Raw genomic sequence first — 16,033 nt, 5'->3', positions numbered from 1 at the left:
GCCTAAGAGGGTGTCATCGTGTCATTGCTGGCTCTAAGATGTAGGAGCGCATGTGCAAACACCAGAAAGAGGGCCCTAGGAGCTATGGGCAGCTTCTGGGTGACAACCAGCAAGGAAACAGGTACCTCAGACATAAGAACTGGATTCTGTCAATGACCTGCATGAGCATGGAAGAACATGCTCCCCCAGAGCTTCCAGTAAGGAGTGCAGCCCAGCAGGTACTTTACTTTGGGCCTTACAAGAGGCCTTGTGAGAAACAGAGAACCCAGTTGAGCCACTCTGTACCTGGACTTTTGACCTACACAAATATGAAATAATAAGTGGATGTTAAGCAGTAAAATGGATGATGATTTGCTATGGAAGATATATTAAACTAATGCACATTTCTTGTTGAATACAAGAATTTGAATTTGGCTTTGAATCTAAATTTGAACCCATAATCTCCTGATTGATAACACAGCAGTTCTCTTTTGAATGTCAGAAGCTGCCAGGGCACAGCTACTTAAGTTGATCGATACCTCTGACATTTCAAAGTGAATTTTGAAATCTGAAGTCTGTCCTTCATACATTTATAAAGGCTTCAGAATTCTGTAGAAATCTAAAAGTTCATTTTTAAAGTAAAGTCTGAAAAAGCACTTTAAGCACTGTTTACAACTTTTCACTGAAATACTTCAGCCTCTTTTATGCTTGTTGCAATGGGACTGGGCTAGGTAGGTGAAATATAATAAATGGAGGAAATACTGATTGTGAAAGAGTTTATAATTTAGGTGGAAGAGGCGGCTTAAACATATGCAATATTAAAGAAATTAAAGACTGGATATGTCCTTGCTTCTGTCATTCAGCTCAACTATATTCTAATTATGTGATGAGGATGATAATAGCTAACACTCAAATAGCACTTACTCTGTGTCGGATCAATTAGTCCCAATGATTTATACACGTTAATTCATTTAAATCTTACAACAGTCCTATGAGGTAAAGGACTGTGTCTCCACCCCACCATCAGGAAACTACAGCTTCTTTCAAGGTTGGCATAAAATAATTAGAGATTTCCTGCTCTTGTTTTAGATTTTTGGATCTTGGGTTCTGAATCTTGTTCTTCCAGGAGGCTTCACTTGTTAGCAGTTTTTATGCGTAGAATTTCTAGTTAGAAACAGTCTTCACCAATCTGAGTTTATCCCAATATCAGTCTTTGTAATGTAACATCCCTACAAGGTTCTACAGGAATCTGTCCCTACAAATGAGAGATTGCTACCATAGAAGATCCCTAGAATGTCTGGGACTTGACTGTTGATGTAGTTACATAATTGCTATAGTTTATAATCTTACCTCCAAAGGGCACAATGATTGGGAAAATATATGTATGGAATGGTGTGGGAAAAACATAGAATAAAAGACATAGTAAAAAGGCATGAGTTTAAAATTATGTTATGGCTTTGAAGATGCTTTATTACATAAACTGTATCATGAAAATTCACCTGAGAATCATTCATGAGCTTTTAATAGATTGAATAATACACTGGGTCTGCCAGAAAACACTAAGAAAAGTAACTTAAGACATAAAAATTAAAATTTTAATGATGCAAACATAATGTTTTATTTCATTATTACAAAAAAATTAAAATGTCTAACAGACTTATTCCCTTAAAATACATTTTATATATGAATTTTTATTTATCAGGAAATTGATGTTGATCAGCAGTTAGGGCTTCAGAGAAATTACCAATCAGAGGTTTTAAGAGCAGCTTTGAAAACTGAAGACACAGATACACCTGCGCTTTTGAAAAGATGTTAGTGTCGTTAGCTTGCCCTTCTCAAAGTTCTTGTAAACATCTGTAGTTTCTCCTGTTGTTTGTACCATGAAATTCATGAGATTTCCACAACAAGAAATGCTTTCCCACAGTTTTTTTTTTTTTTTATCTATTCATTCAGATTTGCGCCACCTCTATCTCTGTCAGGTGGATTAGATGGCCATAACGTCACCAACTATTCAACTGCAGGCTGACAGATGTCACCAACTCCCAGGTGACATGAACAATGCCTACGGTCTCCACAGAGAACATGCTTGTTCTCTTTTGATAGTGGGGTGATTAGGAAATGAGATATTCTTAAAACAAATCTTTAAAAATTCCTTAGGGCACTTCTGATATATACCTTCCCATGGAAAGCATCTCCTATTGAATCTCACAAATTCAATAGACCATTTCCACTGTGGATAGTTCTGGGTATTTGAAAGTTCTTACAGTGAGCTAAAACATATCCTTTTGCAACTTCTCTCCATTGGTCTGAATTTCAACCTCAGACTTTGAAATACTTGAAGTTAATGATCATGTTCCCCCTACACCTTCTCAGTAACAACTGTAAACATTTTACTTGTGTTCTTGATCACAAACATATGTACCAGGAATGGTGCCAGGAGTCAGGGTCATAATGATGAATAAAAGAGTCCATTTCAGTGGGCTTATAAACTAGTTTTGGAGCCCTCCAGCTAAAGAGGAGATTTCATTAGAGTGTGATAAGTGCTATAATTGAAACAAGTATAGAGTGCTATTAGAGTATAAACAGGACTTCACACAGGAGAGGTGAGTGACACTCAGGAGAAGATGGTACCTAAGTTGGGATCTGAAGGGCAAGTAAATGACAGCCACACAGGTGGGGAGGTGGGGAGGCATTCCAGACAGAATATGTGAAAAGGCCTGGAGCAAAGAGACAGCACAGTCCAGGGAATTGCAAATGCCATATTTTAATAAGCTTGGAGCATGGATTTTGGAAGGAGGAATGGAGATAGAGATGATACTTAAGACCAGACCAGAAGAACACTATATATGCAGTATCAGACATTCAACTCTGCCATAGTGTCATGGAGAAATCTTTGAAGAGTTCTTTGGGAAAAGATATAATATTATAAAATGTATATTTTAGGATGATTTAGTCTGACTGAAGAGTAGAGAATGATGTGGGATGGAGAGAGAAAAATTAGAGACAGAGGCCTGAGTAGGAGACAGTGATGGGCTGAGCTAAATCAGGGATACCTTACTTCCTGACTTGGGACTGTGGGGTCTGATGGTGCCATTCATGGAGCAGATTTGTGGAGTGCAGCGGAAGTGGTAAAAAAGTGACTTCAGTCTGGGTTCAGTGGCTCACTCCTGTAATCCTAGCACTTTAGGGGGCTGAGGCAGGAGAATTGCTTGAGCCTAGGAATTCAAGACCAGTCTGGGCAACATAGCAGTTTGTCATCTCTACAAATAATAAAACAGTTAGCCAGGCATGGTGGTGTGTGCCTGTCCTCTCAGCTACTTGGGAGACTGAGGCAGGAGAATCGCTTGAGCCCTGGTCATGGAGGCTGCGGTGAGCCATGATTGGACCACTGCCCTCCAGCCTGGGCGACAGAGTGAGACCCAGTCTCAAAAAAAGAAAAAGTGAACTCACCTTTGGAAATGTTGAGTTTGAGCCAATAAGTGGGACTTTCAGGTCCAGAAGGTAGATGGCTGTGGGGATCTAGGACTGAGGAAATATGGACTGGAAATGCAAATATAATTGAAGTCATGTGAATAGAAAGAGAAGAAGGTCAAGAGGGTTGAGGATAAATCACTAAGGGATTTCAAAGTCTTTGTAAAAGGCAGAGGAGAAGGGGAGCCTTTGGAGAAGAGAAGCAGTAGCCAGAGAGGAAGGAGAAAACCTGGAGCATGGGATACCATGAAATCCCAATGGTTAAGAAGAAGGGAGTGAGTAATAGTTAAATCGTGCAGAGAGGACAAGGTAAATGAGGATGGCTGTGTTCATCAAGTTGAGCTACAAGGAGGTGACTATCTTCTGGCCATTCTCCTGTGGATACTGTCTACTCCTCATGGACCTTAACAAAACTGAATACAATCCAGATGTTGATCTTTCTGGAGTCCATTTTTTTGTGTGACCTGAATGTCATACCTCTAGCAATATTCCTAAAAACACTGTTATCCATTCTAAGTAATCCAACTCCCATTAACTCATAGTATGCTTATACTCAACTATCAGATCTTTTTAATGTGAACCTCTATCACATTAGGTTATGTGTAGCAGACTTAATAGACGTTTAAAATCTATGGAAGACTTTATTCCAGTTCATTTTGTTAGTTTCAGATCACTTCTACATATAGTAGTCTTTAAATGGCCAGCTATTATCTCAGTTACAATAAAGTTAATATGCATATTTGTTTGCATTAAACAAGTCTATTTAAGTGATTTAAAAGATACCCCGAAGTGCCTTGAAACAGATGAGTAAGGATAGATACATTTTATCATCACAGCATGCTTAACAAATACCTGTTTGATGTGATGACAGCAGTTATTGGGGAAATAACTATCTGTTAAATAAACTATTTGGTGGAGAACAGTAGTTTCTTGGCTGGGCATGGTGGCTCATGCCTGCAATCCCAGCACTTTGGGAGGCTGAGGTGGGCAGATCACTTGAGGTCAGGGGTTCGAGACCAGCCTGGACAACATGGTGAAATTCCATCAGTACAAAAACATACAAACAAATTAGCTGGGCATGGTGGCAGGCGCGTGTAGTCCCAGCTACTCAGGAGGCTGAGGTGGGAGGATTGCTTGACCCCAGAAGGCAGAGGTTACAGTAAGCTGAGATTGTACCACTGTACTCCAGCCTGGGTGACAGAGCGAAACCTTGTCTCAAAAAAATAAGAAAATAAAAAAAAAGTACAATTATTAAGCGTATTTATTTTTTCTAGAATTTCTGAAGTCCATACTAGCTTAACATTGTATAATGGCTTAAAAGTTGTATATTTTTGGGAAGAAAACATGGAAGAATATCAGATTATGTTTCTTCTTACATTTAGTTTAGGAAATTGAGAAAAATGGGCTCTGTATTTTAAAAACATTTCTATCATGGCATCAAAATTTAAGTGTTTCTAAGATTAATAGATTTACTAAAAGCCTTTAGGGAATTTGTGAATTGGCAATTCTGTTAAAAATTAATTTGTAAGGACAAGTTATGGATTATATATAGTAGAGAAGGGTTGTGATAGGAAAAGCCTTTGGTAACTAAGACTTTTGCCAGTATTCCTCTGTCCTCTCAAAATGACTTTCCTTGACTTTCTTTTTTTTTTTGAGACGGAGTCTTGCTCTGTTGCCCAGGCTGGAGTGCAGTGGTGTGATCTTGCTCACTGCAACCTACGCCTCCTGGGTTCAAGTGATTCTCCTGCCTAGGCCTCCCAAGTAGTTGGGATTACAGATGCACGCACCATACCTGGCTAATTCTTTTGTATTTTTAGTAGAGACAGATTTCCCCTTGTTTGTCAGTATGACCTCATGATCCACCTGCCTTGACCTCCCAAAGTGCTGGGATTACAGGCATGAGCCACTGCGTCCAGCCCGACTTTCCTTGACTTTCTAATTGAGCTTCATATCTTGCTTTCAAGGGCCTCCTCTTCCAGGAAGCCTGCTCATGTCTTCTCAGTTAACCTCTCCCATGGAGAAGCTATCTCTATCGCTCAGAGTTTGCATGAGTCTTAGCTTTGATGCAAAACAGGTCCGGGAGCCTTTGGGTTTTAAGACTGAAGGCACTATTAAAGTGCCAGAGGAAAAAGAAGACAGAATACTGGACCTAAGACTGACTCTGATTCTCACTGAATGTCAAGGCTATTTTGTGAACAGCCATGCTGGTTATCCAAGATAGAAAGCCAAAACATTTCAGCATGTTTCTGACTCTAGTTTCTCATGGGTAACTAGGGGAGAGGGAAAACTTTGGGATATGTTTTATCAGTCCTTTAATCATCCTCTATTTAGACATTTACAAGGCCAGATATAACTGTCAGCTGCAAGTGTTTTGAATTGCATGGTTGTTTTATATTGAGTAAACTATATTTTAAATTAAACTTGAAGCTTCTTAAAAAGCCTCCTTGCAATTTTCTTTGTACTTGAATAAATCTTGTCTGTCGAACTGCTACTATAGTAAGTGAATCTTGTTTGATTGGATTATAGCATAATTTTATATCTAAATACAGTAAAGGCCATGTTCCTTTACAAATGAATTAAATTAGAGGAGGACAAAGTACAGACTAAAACTTCTTAGTTGAAATGAAGGTCGAAATATGGGGCTTTGGAGAAAGTAAGATACTTGTTGAATAGAGCAGTGATTTCTCACCCTGGATGCAATAGAATCACCTAGGAAGCTTGGAAACGACAACACACACTGATGCCTAGTTCTCTCCTGAGATTCTGATTTAATTGAGACCCAAATATCAGTATTTTTTTTAAACCTCTCCAAATGATTCTAATGTGCAGTCAAGTTTGAGAACTGCTGAACTAGATGAAAACTCAAGCTATTTAAAGAAAGCTCTTCCTAGTAAGCAGACAAAAAGTAGTGACCAAATAGCAATTGGAAAAGAGGAAACATGAGAAAAAGACGAGGGAGGGAAACTTTAATGTAAAACTAGTAGAGGCTGACAGTCCCTTACTCATAGTCCTACAATAGAAAAACTCTGAAAATCGAAAGTTCTTCATAACTAACTTGGTGGCAAAATCAAAAACTGAACGTATTTGGTGGCAAAACTCTAGGCTTTTTCTAGTCTTCCTTTATCCCATTTGGTTTGAATAGTAATGCATTTCATGGAAGAAATATTAATGTATCTGACTACAAGTTGCTGCCCCAGACCTCACTTAAGATACCTTTCTGAAATATGTAAAATTTTGAATTCTGAAATACATCTAGTCCCAGGGGGTTCTGAAAGGAGTTATGGATTATAGTAGGGAAGGGTTGTGATAGGAAAAGCCAAGCTAGTAATTTACTGTTTCTGTCAGATTAAGAACAATACATTTTTTTCTAATGACCTAGGCAGTGGTTTTGTATCCTCATTGAATAAAAACAATGGCCAGTATCAGAACATGGTTCTACATTTGGTACATTTCTCAAGCCTAACCTAACAGTGGCTCTATTTTGGGCATGGTGAGAGGAACTCAGGTTTGCCAACAACACAGTTAGATTACGGTAGAAAAATCATCATTGTCCTATAAAAGACTCTTCAGCATAACAAACGACTCCAGAATCTAGAGATTTGAAACAACGTGTATTTATTATGTTAGTACTGGGTCTGTCCCACAGACCCTGGCGGATGGATGAAGTGAGTACTCAGACACAGGTAAGCAGTGTAAGAGCACCTAGGTGACTGCCTAGCTCTGGTGGCCAGAGAGTACCCCTGAGAAGCTGAAGCTGCTTGCTTTTATTCAGTACAGGCACAATGCCGAAAACCTGGAGCCAACACAACCTCTAGGTAATTAATATTCATTGTTCCCCTTTCAGAGAACATCAGGTGTACACAGATGATCAAAGGTCAGTTCCTGGTCAGCATAAGTAAACAAGCTTGTTTAAGATAAATTCCCCCACACTCTTTGTACCTACTCCTTGCCCTCTGCCTCAGGGTTATAGAACAGCTGCCTTCACCTGTTCTCTGCCCCCACCCCCGCCCCCCCCAGGCTGTGCAGAACCTTCCAACCTTTCAGAAGGTTTGTGTCCTTTCCCTGTAGTTTTTCCCACCACTCTGACCGATCCCCCACATGTTAGGAGTTTGGAAGCACCTTAGCTAGGTAGTTCCTGCTCAGGGTGTCTCAGGAGGTTGTGGTCAGAATGTCAGCCAGAGCCTCAGTTATTTGAAGGCTCAACTGGCACTGGAGTATGACATTTATTTTCCAATGCCAACAGGTCCCTTATTAGCACACGAAGAAAAGTGTAGTCCCTGTTTATGTAATTGCTCAGAGTTTAAAGTTTTCAATTCAGTTTCATATAAACCTAATAATTATTTGCAAAGGCCAACTTTGAATCCTTCTAACATGTTCTGAAGACTTCTGCTGGGAGTAGCTTATGACAAGGAAATGCCTTCTCTGAGTTTTCATTATCCTCCCTTGGGAAGTTTTTTCTCTCCCCTGGGTCCTTTCTGTATTTTCTCCTTCTGACTTTGTATAAATAGGATTGTCTCTTTAGCCACCTCGTGTGGGCTAATGAGTGAGTGTCAATTGCCCAGGATAATGTGAAGAAAAGGCAAACAGGTCTCTGCCTCATTGGAGTTTCCGGCCAAAATATAGGCATTAGTCACACAACTTTAAATGATTAATTGATTGCTAGGTCATTTAAAAAAACAAAAAAGAACTGTGAAGATGCTATAGCAACATAAAAAGGATCTTACCCAGTGTGTGCTCTGCTTGATCAGCAGTTTTCCCTTTGTGTCTTGTAGGAAGACTAACCTATCTTTGGGTTTTGTTTTGTTTTGTTTTGTTTTGTCAAAACCTTTTTCCCTCCTAGTGCAGAACACGGAAGCTATCGTACATCCTACTTTGCATAAAATACTCGTATCCTCGCATGGCAGAGGTTCAGTGGATGTGGTGTAATACAGTACAGTAATCTCATTTATTTTATGTAAAAAAGCAGCCTCGGTTCTAAGTTGAACTGTGAAGTTCTTTGTGCCTTTCTCACTGCCCAACTGTCACCCTCCCAGTGCCCTGGAAATGCTCCATTTTTTGCTTGCTCATCTCATACTTTCCTTTCTTTCTCTGTCAATTCTTTGAAAAGCTGTAGTGTTATACATTGGTGGGAATATAATCCTTTCCTTTTCTGAGCTGTTTCTATTTTGAGCATCATTTTCTAATTGGAAAAGGAAAAACTGAGAGTCCCATAAAGGGATTTCAGGTGTGGAAAATTAAAAGAGGAAGCTGGAGATGACTGGTTTTGATCCTTTGTGAACAAATTAAGTGATCCACCTCGTGCATCATTTTCCATCTTTGCCTTCTCCCTGTGTGTGTGCCACAGTGGGGCTTTCCCTGGGAGGTCATAGAATCTGGAAACCATTGACAAGACCCTTGTGAATGTTTATAATCTGCCTCTTTGTCCCAACTCCAAATATTTGTGACACTGAATGAAGAAAATCCTAAAAAGAGCTGGTAATACTACAATAAACCTTACAAACAATTTAAAATATGTAAAATATGCAGTAATTGATATTTTTACTTTGATGCTTTTTAAATTTATTTGAGTACACATACCAGTACTTATAAAGGTTTTCTTGTGGTCATTCATCACTTCTGTCTGCCTCAGTACTCTTTACCCGCTGAGTTCTTTAACTGTAAACTTTCCAACTGTGAGCATTTTCAGAGCTCAAACTCTTAAGGCTGGAGAAGAACTGATTGTCTTCTCACTGCTGTGTAATTTTTGTGAGAGAATCTTAAGGTGTCAAAGAATCAGCATTCAAAGAATCAAGACTATGCATTTTTGAATAGCTTTCACATAGCCCATCAGGGAAGGCATGGCCATAGAGACAGTACATGGGACAAACTGCCTTCTGCAGGGGTGATAATGCCCTGGCCATTGACAAAGCAGTCCTCGGTGGAGTCTCCGGGCCTAGCGTATTGCCACACTTGCCTTCCAGTAAATGAATGTAGATTACATTAATTTGAATAGCAAATCTGCAATTTAACCTTGAACTCCCTTGTTCTCCCTTTAAAGTGTCATTACTGCAATATATTCAGCTGCCTGATACCCCCATCCCTCGAAAAAAACCCGACCATCACCATTTCCAAACACCTGAACACACAGACTTCTGAGCTTAAGAGATTGTGTCCTGAAGAGGAGAGATCTTCCTCTTTATGGAATTTTTATTGATACCTTCATGTTATCTTTGAAAGTGACTGTGCTTACCTTTTTTGTCACTGTTTCGTGTTCTGCTTTGAAAATGTTTTCAAGGAAGGATTTAAGTGTTCAAAGTGGGAAAGATGAGAGTGAGATTAAGTGCTAAAAACTTTGGACAAGTAAGTAGGGTTTAAGACATTTAGGATTTTAAAGGTCATCTAGTCTATTCCCATTTCACCTGCCCTAATGCATTGATGATGCTTGCTTTTATGTGGCATATTATCCAAAATGATTGCTGTAAACCTGTCAGGCTTGCAGTGAACATTCATTATATTTGAGCAGAGGTCCAATTAAACCAGGATTACCTATATCAACTTTATTAGAATTTCTGTATAAACTAGCATCTTTGAGAGGTAAATAATATTTAATCTTTGTTATGATATCGTGTATATTTTAATAATTTAATTCATAATTACATTATATCAGAATGTTATATAGTTTTTTTTAGGTACTTCCCATCATCACAGTGTAAATACCAGTGTTTTACAATGTATACATTCTGGCAACTGTCTAACTTTTAAAAAAGTAATTCATTATGATTCTTCTAAAAGTTCCTATGCAGAGGTTTTTCCATGTACTAAAAACAAGCAAAAATCAAAAAAGTGCTGGCAGCAAACTTCGGTTTAATTGCAACAGCTCTGAATTTGGGCTGCATATCTAAAAACAAAGTACTGCTTTTGATGGCTACATTTTTCTTCTTCTAATTTGATTTTTCCCCCTAATATTTTATTAGGTGCAGAGAGAGCTAGCAGCTGTGATTGCTTTGAAAGCAAGGAAGTCTGGTAAGTTGTCTTTTGTGGGGCTGGAGGAAGATTCTAATTCTTTGGGGGTATTTCACATATCATCTGGTAGTGTGCAGTTGAGTGTATCTCAGGAAGTTGTGGTGTAGAATGCAAAGAATTATCCCCATTTGTTTTTAAAAATCATTTGTTCTACCATCAGAATAGCACAGGATGTTATATGTAGCTTTTTAAGATAAAATGTCACTGCTTTGCTCTAATCTATTTTTGATTTCAAGAAAAAATGAAATTTAAAGTTAAAAATATGTTTGTAGTCCATTGCAACCATATAAGGATCTACGTACATGACAAAGTAAGCCAATCACCTTGTATTATGTATGTTAATGACAAAGGACAATGGATACTATAGAGGTGGTCTTTTTTATAAGGCTTTAAAAACTCAAAGTAGTTCCTTCTAAAAATAATTGAATTGCTTAATGACATTTCAAAGCAAACATTACTCCTAGGATTGATTGATAGGCCTGATTCCTCATACCTGTAGGATATAATCTGTGGAAGTAACATGTGGAAAGGAAAAGGGGGCTTTCAAATACATTTTAAAAGAGAAAAAAAAACATAGTCTGCTAGAATTCCATATGAAATGGAGACTCACTGAAGTAGAAAAATGCTTGCTTAGATGGGAGGAATGTCAGTAGGAGGCATCCTTTGCTGTTCCTCCCTTCGGAGGGAGGAGGTCAGTGCTGAATGGAATGAAAATCAGAAGGGAGGTACTTCTTGGATAATGTTAAACTAAGACTAAAACATTTCAGGCGGAAAGACTATGACAAAATAAAAGTGATGACCAAACTTGAAGAAATAAAATGGAATGGAAATGTCTCAGGAACACAAACTGTACATTTTATATCTTTCTTTTTCCAGTTAGAAACCCTAAGAATTTGATTTTTTCTTAGTTACTATTTGAACCAAACAGACCTTAGTGTGAATTAGTTTATTACATTCATGTTACTTTCTTTGTTGGTTTGGCAGATGTTGAGGACATAGAGACTGGAAGCTATAAAGGTAATGGGGAGGAGGATGCAAGGAATAGCAATCTTGGGTATTGAACAGAGGGCGGCATGAATAAGGCTTCCCAGTGAACAGCATTATTTATATTTGCGGAGGTGGAGGCCAAGATAGAGAAAGGACATCAATAAAGTTTGCAGGAGGGAAATGCAAATCAAAATCACATTGAGATTTCTCCTATCCCAGCTAGAATGGCTATTATCAAAAACACAAAAAATAAGAGATGCTGGCAAGAATGTGGGAAAAGGGAAACTCTCATACACTGTTGGTAGGAATGTAAACTAGTACAGCCACTATGGGAAACAGTATGGAGGTTCTTCAAAAATGTAAAAATAGAACTACCATATGATTTAGCAATCCCATGGAAATGAGTATATCAAAGAGATATTTGCACTCCCGTATTTATTGCAGCATTATTCACAATAGGCAAGATGTGGAATCAACTTAAGTATGTATCAACAGATAAATGGATAAAGAAAATGTGGCACATATACTCAATGAAATATTATTGGCCGGGCACGGTGGCTCAAGCCTGTAATCCCAGCACTTTGGGAGGCCGAGACGGGTGGATCACAAGGTCAGGAGATCGAGACCATCCTGGCTAACACGGTGAAACCCCGTCTCTACTAAAAAAATACAAAAAAACTAGCCAGGCGAGGCGGCGGGCGCCTGTAGTCCCAGCTACTCGGGAGGCTGAGGCAGAAGAATGGCATAAACCCGGGAGGCGGAGCTTGCAGTGAGCTGAGATCTGGCCACTGCACTCCAGCCCGGGTAACAGAGCAAGACTCCATCTCAAAAAAAAAAAAAAAAAAAAGAATATTATTCAGCCATGAGAAAGAATAAAGCCTGTCATTTGTAGCGTCATGGATAAGCCTGGAGGACATTATGTTAAGTGAAATAAGCTAGGCACAGAAAGACAAATACTACATGTTTTCACTCATATGTGGCAGCGAGAAAAGTTGATCTCATTGAGATGGAGAGTAGAATGATGGTTGCTAGAGGCTGGCAAGGGTAGGAGGGATGAAGAGTTGGTTAATGGGTACAAAAATACAGTTAGAGGAGTAAATTCTCTACTGTTCAATAGCACAGTATCGTGGCTATAGTTATCAAAAATGTATTGTATATTGCAAAATAACTAGAAAAGAAGGTTTGAAATGTTCTCAATACAAATGGTATATGTTTGAGATGATAGATATCCCAACTACCCTGATTTGATTATTACACAATATTTGCATGTATTAAAATATGTACCATACAAATATGTACAATTATTATTTATCAAAAAAGTAACTCTAAAAAAAGATTGTAGGAGGGACGGCCTAGAAATAAATTCTGCTGGAGCTGATCTTGATTCTTGGGTCATGATAAAGAGACAAGTGTATAGTCTGTACAAGTTGGGATGACAGTGTCTTGAAGGATAGGATTTGATTTTTTAAAATTTCAGAATAAAGTAGAGAAGTAATCAAAAACTTACAGCACATCATTGCCAGAGAAAGAGCAAGTAAATACAGATAGGGAGGCTGGAGAAGGGGGTGGCTGATTTACACAGAGTGGGATGGGAAAGCCTCTGAATTGGAGATTTTTGAGCCAAGACCTAAAGTCAGTGAGAGAGAGCCCTGTGGCTATCCACAGAGCATTTGGACAGACACATTGCATCAGATGGGTTTTAGAGACTGCAAGGAGACAAGTGAATGAGACTGAGAGAGGTAACTTCGCAATGTCAGATGAAGAAGTTTCAACTTTCTGGAGGTGGAGGGAGATGAAGATGAGCAAGCAAGACCCATACATATTAGATTGCATAATGTCAAAGACTGGTGTGAAGTCAATTTTATTATGTTGTGATGTTACTGTATGAGATTAGCATGTCTGTTTTCCTTACTTATTTGATCGATGGAGCTTGGAATGTGAATACAATTTTGGCAACTTCTCAGGGACAGAGTAAAGTGATGTCACACACTTATACTAATGATGGGGACATGAATTCATAGTTTTTCAGAAAAGCAGTTGTTCAGTATATTCCAATAACTCTATAATCCAATAGGTTTATATGACTGGAGGTCTGGCTGTAAGACATAATCAGAGTTGCATGTGAAGATTAAGATCGAAGAATATCTGTTGCATTGCTTTTTTTTTTTTTAAACAAAGTAGAAACAATCCTTAATTCCCTATGATAAGGAAATAATAAAATTGATAGATCAGTGCACTGGAATATTAAACAGCTTTTAAAATGATATTTGGAAGAATTTATATAGTTATTTTTTCAGTGAAAAAAGTTGTATACAATAGCATGTATTCTCTTTTTCATGATGAAAATAGCTTCGTTTATTTTTTCTTGCTATCATAGTAGAGCATACTCATTGAAAAAAACTTTTATAATACATGAATGTATGAAGAAGAAATTTAACAGTTATGTATCATCTCACCAATATAACCACTAATACTCTTGTTTTATTTATTTCCAAACATTTTTTAATTTTTAATTTTAATTTTAATTCTTTGTATTTTGGCTATTTCCAATTTTTTTTCTTTTTCCTTTTTTTTTTTGTTGTTGTTTTTTGAGATGGAGTCTCGCTCTGTCACCTAGGCTGGAGTGCAGTCGCGCGATTTCGGCTCACTGCAACCTCTGCCTCCCAGGTTCAAACAATTCTCCTGCTTCAGCCTCCCTAGTAGCTGGGACTACAGGCATATACTACCACACTTGGCTAATTTTTGTATTTTTAGTAGAGACAGGGTTTTGCCATGTTGACCAGGTTGGTTTTGAACTCCTGACCTTAGGTGATCCACCGCCTCTGTCTCCCAAACTGCTGGGATTATAGGTGTGAGCCACCGCACCTGGCCACCAAACTTTTTAAAATTAATATGCAGATATTATATATTATATATTAATATGCTGCTGATTTAATAAAAGGATCATCTTATATATGCTCTTTTGAGATAACTGTAGATTTACACACAATTGTAATAAATAATACAGACAGATCCAGAGTATCTTTTATGCAGGTTCCCCCAATAGTAACATTTAAAGTATCACAACCAGGACATTAACATTTTCACCAACACAGAGATCCCTTATGTTGCTCCTTTATAGCTACACTGACTTTCCACTACCTCTATTCTCTTAATTCCTGGCAGTCACTAATCTGTTCTCTATTTCTGTCATTTCAAAAATATTATATAAATAGAGTCAGACAGTATGTAACTGTTGAAATGGGCCCTTTTCACATGGCATGATTTTCTAAGCTTCATTCAGGTTGTTGAATATATCTATAGGTTTTTCCTTGTGTTTGTTTCTTTGTTTGTTTTGAGATAGGGTCTCACTCTGTATCCCAGGCTGCAGTGCAGTGGCACGATCTCGGCTCACTACAGCCTTGACCAAGGAAGGCTAAAGCTATCTTCCCACCTCAGTCTCCTGAGTGGCTGGGACTACACCACTACACCTGTCTAATTTTGTTTATTTTTTTGTAGAGACAAGGTCTCACTATGTTGCTCAGGCTGAGTGCTTTCTTTTTTATTGCTGAATAGTGTTCTGTGGCATGAATGTGCTATAATACTTTTAACCATTTACCAATTGAAGGACATCTGGGTTTTTTCCAGTTGTTTTGCTATTTTGAATGAAGCTACTACAAATATTCCTGTATAGGTTTTTTTGTATGTGTGAGCCTATCTTCATTTCTCTGGAATAAATGCCCAGAAGTACAATTGCTGGGTTCTATGGTTATATGTTTAGTTTTTTGAGAAACAGCTAAACTATCTTTTAAGTAGCTGTGCAATTTTTACATTCTCACTGGCAATCTATAAGTGCTCCAAATTCTCTCAGATTCTCTGCATCCTTGCCAGTATTTGGTATCATTATTATTATTATTCTTATTTTTAATTTTAGCCATTCTGATAGGTGTGTAGTGATAATCTCATCACAGTTTTTATTTGCATTTTCCTGATGGCTCGTAATGTTGATCTTCTCAAGTGCTTATTTGTTATCTGAATGTTGTTTTTGGTGAATTGTTTGTTGACACCTTTTTCCCGTTTTTTAATTGAATTGCTTGTTTTTTTTATTTTTACTCTTGAGTTTTGAGAGTTCTTTATGTATTCTACGTAGTAGTCCTTTGTTGATAAGGACTGGTTGGCAAATATTTTCTTCCAGTCTGTAATTTGATTTTTTCATCCTCTCAACAGAGTTTTTCACAGAGCAAAGGGTTTTAATTTTGATAAAGTCCAATTTATTTATTTTAATGGATCTTTTAATGCTTTGGGGTTAAATCAAATAACTATTTGCCTAGCTCTAGAGTCCAAATATTTTCTGTGCCTTTTCTTCCCCTAAAAGTTTTATGTTTTACGTTTAAGTCCATGATCACTTTTGAGTTAGTTTTGATATAAGGTATGAGACTTAGGTCAAGCTTCTCTTTTTTTTTTGGCATATGAATGTTCAGTCACCTCAGCACCATTTGCTGGAAAGACCATCTTTCCTCCAATTGCTTGCGCACCTTTGTCAAAAGTCATGTGGGCATATTTGTATGGGAGTATTTCTGAGTTCTTTGTTCTTTTTTTTTTTTTTTTTTTTTTT

General features: G+C 37.9%; 1 protein-coding gene across 1 annotated transcript in view; it reads left to right on the top strand.

Moving 5' to 3' along the window:
• RAPGEF5 (Rap guanine nucleotide exchange factor (GEF) 5) overlaps window positions 1–16,033 on the top strand; it is a 245,155-nt gene that overhangs the window by 79,546 nt on the left and 149,576 nt on the right. The window contains exon 7 of the mRNA XM_011944171.1: window positions 10,404–10,452. Within this exon, the coding sequence (XP_011799561.1) occupies window positions 10,404–10,452 (49 nt within the window). The remainder of the gene's footprint in view (window positions 1–10,403; window positions 10,453–16,033) is intronic.

This window comes from Colobus angolensis, unplaced genomic scaffold (assembly GCF_000951035.1).
Source record: "Colobus angolensis palliatus isolate OR3802 unplaced genomic scaffold, Cang.pa_1.0 Scaffold229, whole genome shotgun sequence".
NCBI lineage: Eukaryota > Metazoa > Chordata > Mammalia > Primates > Cercopithecidae > Colobus > Colobus angolensis.
The sequence above is the reverse complement of the archived record's forward strand: the minus strand, read 5'-3'. Positions and strand labels throughout refer to the sequence as shown.